We start from the raw sequence: 12,119 nt of genomic DNA, 5'->3' as shown, positions 1-12,119 counted from the left end.
TTTCTGGCCTGTGTGACATTGTCCCCATTTTTATTTTTTTATTTATTTCATTTTGTTTTTGAGATAGGATCTCACTGTGTTGCCAGGCTGGAGAGCAGTGGTGCAATCACAGCTTACTCACTGCAGCCTTGACCTCCTGGGCTCAGCTAGGACTACAGGCGCATGCTACCACACCCCACTAATACTTTTATTTTTGTAGAGATGGGGTCTTGCTATGTTGTCCAGGCTGGTCTTGAACTCCTGGCCTCAAGCAATCCTCTGACTTCAGCTTCCCAAAGTGCTGGGATTACAGGTGTGAGCTACCCTGCCCACTTTATTATCCCCATTTTAGACATGTGGAAACGGAGGCACAGGGAGGTGAAGTAACTTGCTAAGATTACAAGGCTAATAAGTGCTGAAGCCAGGATCCAGTTCCAGACCAACCCTCTGGCCCCAGTCCACACTCTTACTTTCCTCTCTCTGCTGCCCTGGACTCCTTCCAACCTGCCAGGGGCAGGCTAATAAGAACTCCATTTTACGGAGAAGAAAGCTGAGACCCAGGGAGAGTTCGAATCTAAGATTACACAATAAGTCAGCAGAGCTCCTAACTCTTTGCACTGGGCACACACACATATGGACACTCATCTGGACAGACACATCTGGTGTGTGACATTTACACTGGACACCAAAAGCACACTCCAGCATGTCCCACTCACTCTGCCAGCTGTGCCTGATGCTCAGCATCTGCCGCCTCACGTCCTGCCTCACACACTCTACCCCCCATCCTGCACTTCCCTGGCCCCGACTTTCTCGCCAGGTGGCCTAGGTACCTCTGTGGGAGAGGAGAGAGTAACTGATGGTCCAGGAGTACTGGGACCGGTGCTTGGGACAAGCAGTCAGGCAAATGGCGTCCTGGGACCGGGGTGGCATGCTCCCCTCTGTTCGGTCCAGCTGCAGAGCTGCTCAGGGATGATGCTGGTGAGTCAGTGGGTAGGGGAGGCCCAGCCTCTTCTCCTGCTGCTTTGGAGATACCCTCCCCTGGGCCAGGAGAGCACTGGCTGCACAGCAGGCTCTGAGGCAGGAAATGGAGCAGAGCCCCTCCTTCCAGCCTGGGTCAAAGGGACCACACCTAACTTTGTGTCATTGGCACCTGCTAAGCACTTTTCCCCACCTAGCAGCCCTGTGAAGTAGATGCCACCTGTGGCCCCTTTTTACAGATGAGGAAGCTGAGGCTCAGGGGTGGGGTCTCGCTATGTTGCCCAGGCTGGAGCACAGTGGCTCTTCACAGTTGTGATCACAGTGCACTGCAGCCTGGAACTCCTGGGCTGGAGCAATACTCCCACCTCGCTTCTTGAACAGCTGGGACTACAGGCTTGTGCCAATGTGCCCAGAAGGTTAACCAGTCTTAACCAGTACCTCCTCCCACCTCCCCTGGCCCCAGTCCCAGCCCGGGCCCGAGTACCGAGGGGGTGGTTGTCAACGACCTCAGGGCTGCCCTGCTCCAGGTAGAGGCGGTAATAGAGGGTGCAGTTGCCATCATTCAGGAGGACAAGGAACCTGGACTGCTTGCTGTTCACCAGCACATTCCCAAAGGCCAGCTCCTTTTCCTTTGCCTGGAGGCCACAGTCAGCCAGCCGGGAGTGGGGCTTCCTCCAGGCCCACAGCCCCACTCTCCCAGCCCCATTTTCAGAGCATCCCCCAAGGACGGGCAAGTTTGGGGTGTCTGGGGGAACCAGAGGGCTCCTATCCCGTGCCCTCTTGGAGTCAGGTTCCCTGGGGCCTTCCCTCCCACCTGTCTGGCCTGCTGCCCCAGCCCCCTCCTGCCAGAACCCTCCCACTCACAGAGAGGCTGCTGGTGAGCCCCATGCCCACCAGCCGGAGCTTGTAGTGGGTCGTGGCAGGGGGCTTGGCATTTGGAGGCAGGCCGGCTTCCCAGACCCAAATCCCCACTTGGAACAGGTACTTGGTCTCCTCCAAAGGGCTGAAGGTCCACGTCAGCGTCTGGGGTCACAGAAATGATCCCTGCAGGGGACTTTGGAAGCCCCTCCTCGGGTCCCTGGCCATCCGAGGCCCCCCTGCAGGGCGTCACACTACAGCAGCCCTTTCTCAGAATTTACCCTGTGCCAGGCACTGTACCTGGCACATATATGGCATTTCCCCAAGTCCTGCGCTCCTATATCCCCAGGGGCTCAGTGGCCGTATTCCCATGCCTCATTTTCTGGTGAGAAACTGGAGGTTCAGAGAAGTGGGGTCCTTGCCCAGGGCCAGAAACTAGTGAGGGTGGGAGCGGGGTGTTAATACTCCAGGCCAACTCCACAGGCTTCTCCTCCCCCCAGGCACTGTTTCCTGGGCTCTTACAGACGCTTATACTGGTGCTTTCTTATCCCAAGTTTGGCCTCCCCAACCTGCCTAGAAGGTTCTAGACTAGGGACAGGGGTCTGCTATGTTGAGTCCCAGCCAGAAGCCCCGCTGTGACTCAAAGTCCCCTTCCTCACCCTCACTGGTGGCTGGCCATTTGGACCCCAATCCAACTGCTGCAACCCAACCTCCCAATGACCTCCCAGCTTTGGGGACCATGGTTGGGGAGGTGACATGCCCCAGGTCCTGGCATTAGACACACTGGTTCCAGTCCCAGTCCTGCATGTCCTAACTTATGATCTTAGTAAATGGCTTCCAGGCTAAGCCTCAATTCTTTGTAAAATGATGGGGCGGGGGGTGGGGAGGATGGTGGCAGTAATAATAACACCTCATTGCCCGGTGCAGGAGGTGAGTGTGGAGGGAAATAGGGGGTGCACATGGCAAGTCTGGACCATGATAGGCACAAGTAAGAGATGACGGAGGTGAAGGTTGTGTCACTCAGCAGGAGGGGAGCCACTCACAAGTCTCTCGTTGGGCTGGATTAGCCCCCTGGAGGGCTGGACAGCCAGTAGCTTTCGGTACTGCTCAGAGACCCTCCACTCGAATCGCAGGGGCAGACGTGAGGGGTTGCGGAAGGTGAAGGGGCTGGTGGAGGAGCAGCCCACCCAGGTGGGCTTGAAGTAGAGGCTTTTGTGGGTGTCCAGCTTCAGCTGCAGGGGCTCCTCCCGGCTGTAGATGCTCACCTCCTGGAGCCAGAGGAAGGAGGGCAGTGCCCTGACCTCACTGCAGTTTTGGCTCCCCTGACATGTCCAGGAAGCCATGGGTAGGCAGCTTTCCCCCCTTGGAGCAGGCAGTGAGAGGCCCTCTGCCAGCCTGGGTACTGGCAGTTTTTGTCAAAAGCAGAGTCAATGGTCACTGGCCCAGGAGATGATTCTTGAAAAGAACTCAGGGTCTGAGAGAGGATCCATAGACCATTTCATTGGACCACCACCCCAGACCCTATTGTTGGCCTGGCCCCAAATAGCCCTCTACCACCTGCAGATGTCTTTTGCTGCCCCCAGATCCATCCCTGCAACACCCTCTTTCTTGGCCTCAGACCCCATGAGGTGGACAGGCAAGGCCCTGAGGGGTGGGAGACTTGCTCACAGATGTGGTTCCTTCCTTACTATCCTACTTCCCGGAGGAGAAGTGGTCCCCTGGAAATCTTAGGGGCCAGCCCTAGCATGTGGCCTTGAAAAGGGCACACGACTGTAATCCCAGCACTTTGAGAGGCAGAGGCGGGCAGATCACGAGGTCAGGAGATTGAGACCATCCTGGCCAACAAGGTGAAACCTCATCTCTACTAAAAATACAAAAATTAGCTGGGTGTGGTGGCAGGTGCCTGTAATCCTAGCTACTCTGGAAGCTGAGGCAGGAGAATTGCTTGAACCTGGGAGTCAGAGGCTGCAGTGATCCTAGATCATGCCACTGCACTCCAGGCTGGTGACAGAGGGAGGCTCCGTCCCAAAAAAGAAAAGGGTGGTTCAAGATTATGGCCCATTCCCAAGGACCTGGGTCCGCTACCTCTGCCTCCTACCTTGAGATACTGCGGGGAAGCATTGCACTGCAGGTGGAAAGTGTGCTGCTTCCAAGAGCTGCCTTTGGGGTAGGTGCAGATGAGGAAGATCTGGTGGGCCCCGGGTGCCACTAGGCCCGAGGTGGGCCGAAGGATCATGTCCGAGCCTCTCTGGGGGGCCAGGCTGAAGGTCAGCAGCATGGAGTCTGTGTTGACCAGTAGCAGACTGCGGTAGGTGGGCTCACCAGAGGACACTGCTGGAAATAGCTGAGGGCAGGAGAAGATGAAAGCGGTCCCCGCTCAGAGCTCCACCCTGAGACACACACTCAGGGCTCTACGTGGGGTTGGGAGGAGCTGTCTCCAAGGAGATCCAAGATGCTGCCCCGCAGCCCAATCAACGTCCTGGGAACAGGGAATTGAAGGAGGCCTGACACAAAAGAATGTTTTGGTCGGCCAGTTGCGGTGGCTCACGCCTGTAGCCCTAGCACTTTGGGAGGCCAAGGCAGGCAGATCACAAGGTCAGCAGTTTGAGACCAGCCTGGCCAATATGGTGAAACCCCATCTGTACTAAAAATACAAAAGTTAGCCAGGCGTGGAGGTACGTACCTGTAATCCCAGCTACTCAGGAGGCTAAGGCAAGAGAATCGCTTGAACCCAGGAGTCAGTGGTTCCAGTAAGCGGAGATCGCGTCACTGCACTCCAGCCTGGGCAACAGAGCGAAACTCCTTCTCAAAAAAAAAAAAAAAAAAAAGAGAATGCTTTTGTTCTCCAGAGACCTCCAGACATGGAGAATGGAGGCCACACAGGCCCCTGGGAAACTCAGGTCTCCAAGACCGCTCCTCAAGGATAAAGTAGAAGCTGTTTCATTTTAGGGTGTCTTTGCATTACCCTTTGGAGAACTCATTCTCAGAGAGCCTGGTCCAGAAACTCTGGGGCCACAGTAAATAGCCCCTTCAGACTGGGCACGGTGGCTCACACCTGTAATCCCAGCACTCTGGGAGGCTGAGGTGGGCAGATCAGGAGTTTGAGACCAGCGACCAGCCTGGCCAACAAGGTGAAAGCCCATCTCTGCTAAAAATACAAAAATTAGCCAGTCATGGTGGCGTGCATCTATGATCTCAGCTACATGGGAGGCTGAGGCTACAGAATCGCTTGAACCTGGGAGTTGGAGGTTGCAGTAAGCTGAGACCATGCCACTGCACTCCAATCCGGGCAACAGAGAGAGATTCTGTATCAAAAAATAAAAAAGTAAGTAACCCCTTCTAGAAGATTCTCATGCAGGCAGCTGATGGGAACCAGCCCAAACAATCTCAGCTCCCAAGCACTCTTCAGGCCTCCAGGGTGTGGTCAGCACCAGCTGAGAGCTGAGCAGGCTACAAATCACAAAACCTGTAATCCCCATCCAGCTAGGGTGACAGCGCCTGTGTGAGCCACTAAGGGAGTGACGCCACATCTGCTGGGCTGCATAAAGGCCACAACCCAGCAGGAGGAACTCCCAAGGGAAGGGGGCTGAGGGAGGCTTTGAGGGGACCCTGTGAAGCAGGCAGGCCTTTGGGAAGCAGCTGCCTCCAAGCTGAATATTGGGGTGGTACAGGTTTGGGATAGGAGGGCAGAAGTGTAGGTAGAGGGGGGAACAGAATCACCCCAAAGCACATTGTCCCAAAGTGGTGCTTTTCCAGCAACCAGAAGTCTAATGCAAAACCTGGTGATGGCAATGGAGACTGGAGGAGAAAGGTGAGCTGGATTGGAAGCCGACGGTCTGGCCCCAGGCTCTGTGCTTTTCAGCCCTATGTCCGCCTGCTTGTCAGGTCAGACAGGGCTTCTGAGGGCCTTGGGATTGCCTGGGAATTATGACTCTCTGAGGATGGGGCTGGCTCTACCTCTCACAGGGAGGGGTGCTCCCCAAAGGCAGGAGGTGGTGGTGCAGCTGTCATATCCCTGAGCCCAAGCCCAGGACTTGGGGCACCCAGGTGTTCGGTAAACGGGACACAAACAGTCACAGGAGCTGGAGAGTTTTCAGCCTGAGAGTCACAGGAGCTGGTGAATATTTCCAATGGAGCAGTAAGCGGGCAGCTGTGCAAGTCCCAGACTCTCCCCCGTCCCAGTGTTGGGGCCCAGGAGCAAGTCTTCAGGCCCAGATCCCCAGTATTGGCACAGCGGAGGTGGGGACAGCCAGGGAGGGTGCAAGGATGTGTTTCTGAGGTCAGCAGAGGAGAGAGGGATGTGCAGGCCAAGCCAGAAGCTAGGATTCCCCTGTCTCCCTCCCACTGCTATTGGGGCCACGCTCACCTTGGGGACATCTAGGGAATACTGGGGTATGTGGTGCTCAGAGCCAGCGAAGTAGCTGTGGCCTCGCGCCCGCACCGTCAGGCACCAGGAGGGGCACACAGTGCAGTCCTCCTCAATATTACTGTAGCTCTGCAGGACCTGCAGGGGGGCCAGACCCACAGAAAAGCTCAGAGTCCTGTGTCTGTCCTGTGGGGCACCCCTGCTTGCCCCCACCCCGCCCTGGTACTACAGGAGTCCTACACTGGACATAGACAGGAGGGCCTCCCTGGGAAGACAACGCAGAGAACAAGAATCCCAGCCTAGCCCCTCCCACAGGGAACAAGGCCCTGTGTGCCTCTGTCCAACAATGCTCTCTTTAGTCCTCACACCCAGGAGGAGGGTGAGGCTGGGATGTGAAGGCAGCATTCATTCTGTAGGAATGAGCCTAGAGAGGTGCCAGCCAATGGAAATATCATGTGAGCCACAAATGCCAGCCGCAAATGTCATTTTAAATGTTCCAGTAGCCACATTAAAAAAGTAAAACACGTGCAGTTAATGCTAATAGCATATTTTATTTAACCCAATAGATCCAAAATCTTATCACTTTAACGTATAACCAATATAAAATTAATAATGAGACATCTTACATTCTTTTCATACTAAGTCTTTGAAATCTGGCGTGCATCTTACACTCACGGCATGTCTCAATCGGGTCCAGCCACATATTCGGAGCTCAGTAGCCACACGTGGCTGACAGTAGCCATAGCAGACTGCACAGGTCTAGAGGCTGCAACCTAAATATCTGACAGGCTCAGCCTCAGCAGAGCCAGCATCTACAAGCCTGCACATCACCCCACTGCCAAGGCATTAGGACGGGGGCAACTACAGCCTCTGCTTTGGAAAGCCTCCTCAAAAGACCGGATGTGGTCCCAAGTTTAGAGATGAAAAGATCAGGACTCAGAAGAGTCCTGAGTTAAGGAACTTGCCCAGGGTGACATAGCTGATAAGTGACCCTGATCTTGACCGCACAGCCCTACTCTTCTCTGGACCCCAACACCTTGGCCACTGGGCAAGGGCAGTGGCATGGGCAGAGCCAAGAAAGAAGGGACAGGTAGGACTAATGGATGAGGAGGGGGCCGGGGACAGCTGGCACTCTGAGTTCCCTGACCCAGGGAGGCTGAGCTAGACACCCCTCCCAACGCAAGTATCTAATGCTGCTGACTTTGTCTCCAGGCCCAGGGTCCTGCCCTCTCAAAGCTCCTTTACTTTTTTTTTTTTTCTTTTTTCTTTTTCTTCCTAACATAGTCTGTCGCACTCAAAGCTCCTTTAGAGGGACCACTTCTTAATTCAAGTACTAGTAAAGAAGCCAGGAGGCCTCCTAGCCAAGAACCCCAGGGAGTGTCTCCCTGTGCACTGAATCCTCCCAAACAGCTTGATCCCAGCTGAGTTCTCCCCTGGAAGGGAGGGGAGACTTACACATGAATGAGAAAATCGATGGACCAAGCTGGGCCAGGAGGTTGGGAGAAGACAAACCCATCGAGGCTGCTGTCCAGCCAAGAGAAAGCCTGGCATACAGAGGATGGAGCCTGAAGTCGCCCTCGGTCACCCCCGTCACCCCACCCAGCTGTTCAGGCTCCCAGTAGAGACCCCAAATTCTTCCCTCTCATCGCATGCACACACCTTATAGATGGCGAAGGCTTCAAGCTCCACTGTGTAAAGGCAGCTGGGGTGAGGCGGCTGGAAGTGCAGGCGCATGGCCATGGACTTGAGTGGGGGCACGTCACAGGTCTCAGGGGTCACCCAGAAGGGGCAGTCAGACCTTCGCGTCCAGACCACCGTGATCTTGCCCTTGGTGTGGTTCATCAGGCACAGGGGGACAGGGTTGGGGGCTTCAGGCCCAGGGCAGGCACCAAAGTCTACCTCGACAGGCTCTACACTGACAGGCGGGGGGAAGATGGTCAAGTCGCTGGTGCCGTCGAAGAAGAACTCAGTCATGGGGGGGATATAAGGGTACTGCGGGGCTGGCATGTCCTCCAGGTCCTGCATGGGGAAGATAGGTGGACAGGGCCTGACTGCCATTCCTCTTGCTGTTGCCCCTCCTGGCACACTCTTGTCTGGACAAGGCTGCACTAGTCACCCCGACAACTAATGGTGCCCATGGGACCCTGGGAGCGAGGGATTCCCAACAATCACTAGGGAAGAGACGTGCAGCTGGGGAGGGCACTGAACCTGGATGGGAATCATGAGGGCCCCATTCTGGTCCTGCGCCAGCTTCTTCTCCTTCAGCATGGCATCCAGGATGTCAGGGGGGTAGAGCGTCAGGCCCCGGGCCAGGTGTGTGTGATACCAGGTGAGGTGCAGAGGCTTCAGGATGGCTGGCTTGGTGCTGTCTGAGTGGCAGGTCCCCATCAGGTCCAGGAACAGTGGGTCCTGTGACATTTGTCTATGTGTGATGAGGCATGGGAGGAGTGGTGGGGCAAAGGGGTTGCTGGGGGTTGAACTGACAGAAGCTGGGCAGACAGGGTAACAGAGGCAGCAGGGCAGAAGCTCCAGGTGGCCAGTGAGTGAGCACTCAGGTGTGGCCTGGCTCAGCCAGGGCACCACAGGAGTCTAGGGCAAGTCAGGAGAGAACACCCCTGTCCTTAGGACACTCAGCCATTGCCCACCCTTCCCCTCTGCTATGGCCCCTGGGCATTCTCTTGCCCACCCTACTGCCAGCCCAAAGGCCTGCAAAACTAGAATTCAGGCCCTCCCAAGGGAGGAGAATATGGGGGCTGCCTCATCAGGCCTCCCTCTGGGCTTCTGTTCTTTCCTCCATTCCCAAGGATCCCCCTAGCCCATACTACACTGTCATGAGAATTAGAGAAAGGCGTCCATTCCTCCAGGGACACAGCACAGCCCGAGTCTGGGCACCAGCTCAGGAAGGGATCGTGGGTTACATTTCAGCCCCGTTTGCCACCTTGGCCAGGCACCTGCTGGTCAGGGCACAATGTGTCTGATCTTGCCCAGGGGCCTAGGGTTGGGGTCTAACTTGAAAGCTCTCTGACCTAGGCATGCTATGTGGGGTGGCTCCCGGGAAAAATTAGTCTGTGGAGTCATGGAAGGCAAAGAAACGGCAAAGCCTGCAGGGCTCGGGGGAGGGCAGGAGGCCGGGGGTCCAAACCACCCTCTCCCAGCCCATGAGTGCAGCAGCAGCAAAGCGCCTGGCCTGGTAGCAGGGCAAGGCTGGCACAGAGTGATCTCTCCTGTACCCAGCCCACACGACGGCTCCAAAAGCCAGGGCTGGAGCCCAGGAGTGGGACAACCAGGCAGAAAGCCCTAGAAGTTCCAGAGCACAGGCGAGTGCCCACCAAGCCCTGTCATCATTGCTGGGCCCCAGGGGAGCCCCTGCCCCTTCAGCCTCATGCCCTCCCCACCGCTCACCTGGTGGTGGATGAGACAGGCCACACGCCGAAAGCAGATGATGGGGTGAGTGGGCTGGAAGGCACAGCGCAGGGTCATGCGGGCCTTGCCCACCAGGGTCCCAAAGGCAGGCCTGATGGTAAAGACACTCTCCAGGCAGTCAATGGCAAACTGGAAGTGAGCCGTGCAGTCTGACTGGTTCTCAATCCACAGGGCCTGCTCGGAGCGCTCTCCAAGGTTGACCCAGCTGAAGTCGACACAGTAGTGCTGCAGGGACACAGCAGGGCCTGGGCACAGGAGATGGAATATCAGCTTCCCCAAGAATGCCTTAGACAAGGACCCACTGATGGGCGGTGCTGCTCTCTGGGCCAGGCTACAAAGGCCTAGAGCCCTGGCAGCCTGAGCAGAACTCCAGGGTAATTGGGTGGGTATCTGCGGGACTGGGATTCTCTAGGTAGTTGCAAATGATTCCCCACAGGGCCACCAGGGGGCAGCAGACACCCAGGCTTGAGGCAAGGTGGCCTTGGCTCCTAGAAGCGGGGGGAAGGAGCTCTTCAGAATCCTCAGCCAACCACTCCTGTCCCCGGGGGAGACCCCTGGGGTCACCAGTACCTCCACAGAAACCAACGACTTTGAGCAGGGTCTTGGAGGCACAGCCAGAAGGCACGATGGAGAAGTAGTCCATAGTCCTGGTGTCCAACGTCTTGGGGTGAAAGAACACAGACACGCATTTCTTCTCTCCTGGGAGCACGACGCCGTGGGCCGTGGGGCATGAGAAGGCCTGGTCTCTGGCCATTTCATCTGGGGAAATTTCGATCCTGAAGGGGGCATTTACCTGTGGGGCCAGGTGGAAGGACAAGGGGTCAGGTCACAGAGCAGGACATTGTACGATGCGGCACAGTCTACACATTGTACTGGTGTGCCCAGCCAAGGAGGAGGGGGCAGCTGGCATCCAACCTGTGCCCCACTAGCCAGGCTAGCTCCAGCAGGAGGAGGGAAGGGGCCGAGTCATGTGCACTGCGCTGGGCCTGCCCAAAGGGGACACGTTGGAATCTCCCCAAGGCCCCATCACAGCTAACTGTGGTTGTCCTGGGGTCAGAACAGTCTTAGAGCTGTTCTTGGGATGGCTCTGGGGAGCCGAGGTGCACCCCAGCCCAGCCCCCAGCAGAGGGAAAGGACACCCTTGCGGACAGTTGACATGGGTTACATGAGACTTGGGGCCAAAAGTGTAGAGAGAAACGGGGACATTGTGTAAGGGGGTGATTTTAGGAAACTCCGGTCCTGGGGGCCGTGAGTCCTGCCGCTGCCCCTCCCACCCAGTGCCTACCGCCGACGGGTTGTGGAGCCTGATCTGCCTCTCCAAGGTGCAGCCCACAGCAACAAAGCCGAAGTGCAACAGCTTCTGGAAGCCCTCGGCATCCTGGTCCTCCAGGCGCTTGTGCCTTATGCTCACCAGCAGCTGGGCGCACTTGGCTGGGGCAGAGATGGGAGATTCTTGGGGGAACCACCAGGGCCTCTGTGTCCCCAGCTGAACAGCCCCTCGAAGAAGGCAGGTGGCCCCAGGGAACATTTAGTCTGCAACATCATGGAAGACAAAGAAACAGCAAAGACTTTGGGGCTGGGGAGAGGGCAGGAGGCTGGCGGAGGCCCTGTGGGGCCCAGGCCAGGTGGGAGGTGGGGGACACGGAGGCCCTAGAGGCCCAGGGAGGTACAGCAGGGGCGGGTCTGCGGGTGGTGGGAGGTCGGGCCTCACCCACAGCCTGCAGCTGGATGCTGGTCCTCTGCTGGCTGCCCTCCCCATACCAGCACGTGGCCTGTACCTCGTGGATGACAGCTATAAGGGGCTGAAAGGTCACTTTGATCTGAGAGGCCTGGCCTGGCTCCAGGAGCCCCATGGTGGGCAGCATCTGGAATGGGCTGGAGAACTCCCAGGTGAAGAAGGTGGGCAGGTCCCTGGGGGTGCAGAGCAGGTCAGGCCACTGGGCTCCCGGCCCCTGCTCTTGCGGTAGCAAGTCAGGAACGCTGGCCAGAACCTCAGACTCCCCCCAGGGGTATGCCATCTCTCCCACTCCCAGATGCCCTCCTCACAGCTCTTGCTCTCCCCACCCATGCCTCAGCCTCTCCCTCACCCTGCATTATCCAGGCAGAAACAGGCCTCGGTCGTGTCCCCCACAGCACACATGGGCAGCTGCAGGGACGGTGGGCAGATCAGCCTGTGGCAGGGCAGGGTGGCCCGCAGGCCCACACAGAATGTCCCCTCCGCTTTCTCAAACCACAGCTGGTCCACGTACTCCTTCTGCAGTGCGAGGCGGGCAGAGGCAGTCGCCCATCAGCGGCGCTCAGGGACTGCACATCCCACCCACCCTCAGCCACCCCCAACACAACTGCCAAGAGGAAGACCGGGCCGTGGCCTCCACATCAGACTGAAGGGAGGGTCAGCTACCTGGGCACCTACGTTGTCTTGGTCTCAAAGATTAGAGCCTCTTTTGGGGAAAAAAGCATTTTGAGGAAATGTGGGCAGGGGGTGGCAGGAAGAGGCCGAGAAATACAGGGTTTC

At 57.1% G+C, this 12,119-nt stretch overlaps 1 protein-coding gene across 2 annotated transcripts in view; it reads right to left on the bottom strand.

Moving 5' to 3' along the window:
- The window catches only part of CFAP65 (cilia and flagella associated protein 65), a 36,556-nt gene that overhangs the window by 20,529 nt on the left and 3,908 nt on the right, over positions 1 to 12,119 (bottom strand). Inside the window, exons 3-15 of one of the 2 annotated variants that reach the window (XM_039470182.2) lie at positions 11,692 to 11,858; positions 11,316 to 11,515; positions 10,890 to 11,035; positions 10,175 to 10,397; positions 9,584 to 9,849; positions 8,390 to 8,590; positions 7,841 to 8,200; positions 6,182 to 6,319; positions 3,914 to 4,159; positions 2,859 to 3,083; positions 1,822 to 1,980; positions 1,442 to 1,592; positions 810 to 938 (exon numbers count right to left, since the gene is read on the bottom strand). In XM_039470182.2, the coding sequence (XP_039326116.2) occupies positions 810 to 938; positions 1,442 to 1,592; positions 1,822 to 1,980; positions 2,859 to 3,083; positions 3,914 to 4,159; positions 6,182 to 6,319; positions 7,841 to 8,200; positions 8,390 to 8,590; positions 9,584 to 9,849; positions 10,175 to 10,397; positions 10,890 to 11,035; positions 11,316 to 11,515; positions 11,692 to 11,858 (2,611 nt within the window). Of the gene's footprint in view, positions 1 to 809; positions 939 to 1,441; positions 1,593 to 1,821; positions 1,981 to 2,858; positions 3,084 to 3,913; positions 4,160 to 6,181; positions 6,320 to 7,840; positions 8,201 to 8,389; positions 8,591 to 9,583; positions 9,850 to 10,174; positions 10,398 to 10,889; positions 11,036 to 11,315; positions 11,516 to 11,691; positions 11,859 to 12,119 lie in introns of those variants that run through there. The other variant, XM_074398996.1, reaches the window with a different exon arrangement.

This window comes from Saimiri boliviensis, chromosome 5, assembly GCF_048565385.1.
Source record: "Saimiri boliviensis isolate mSaiBol1 chromosome 5, mSaiBol1.pri, whole genome shotgun sequence".
In the NCBI taxonomy this organism is placed as follows: Eukaryota; Metazoa; Chordata; class Mammalia; order Primates; family Cebidae; genus Saimiri; species Saimiri boliviensis.
The sequence above is the reverse complement of the archived record's forward strand: the minus strand, read 5'-3'. Positions and strand labels throughout refer to the sequence as shown.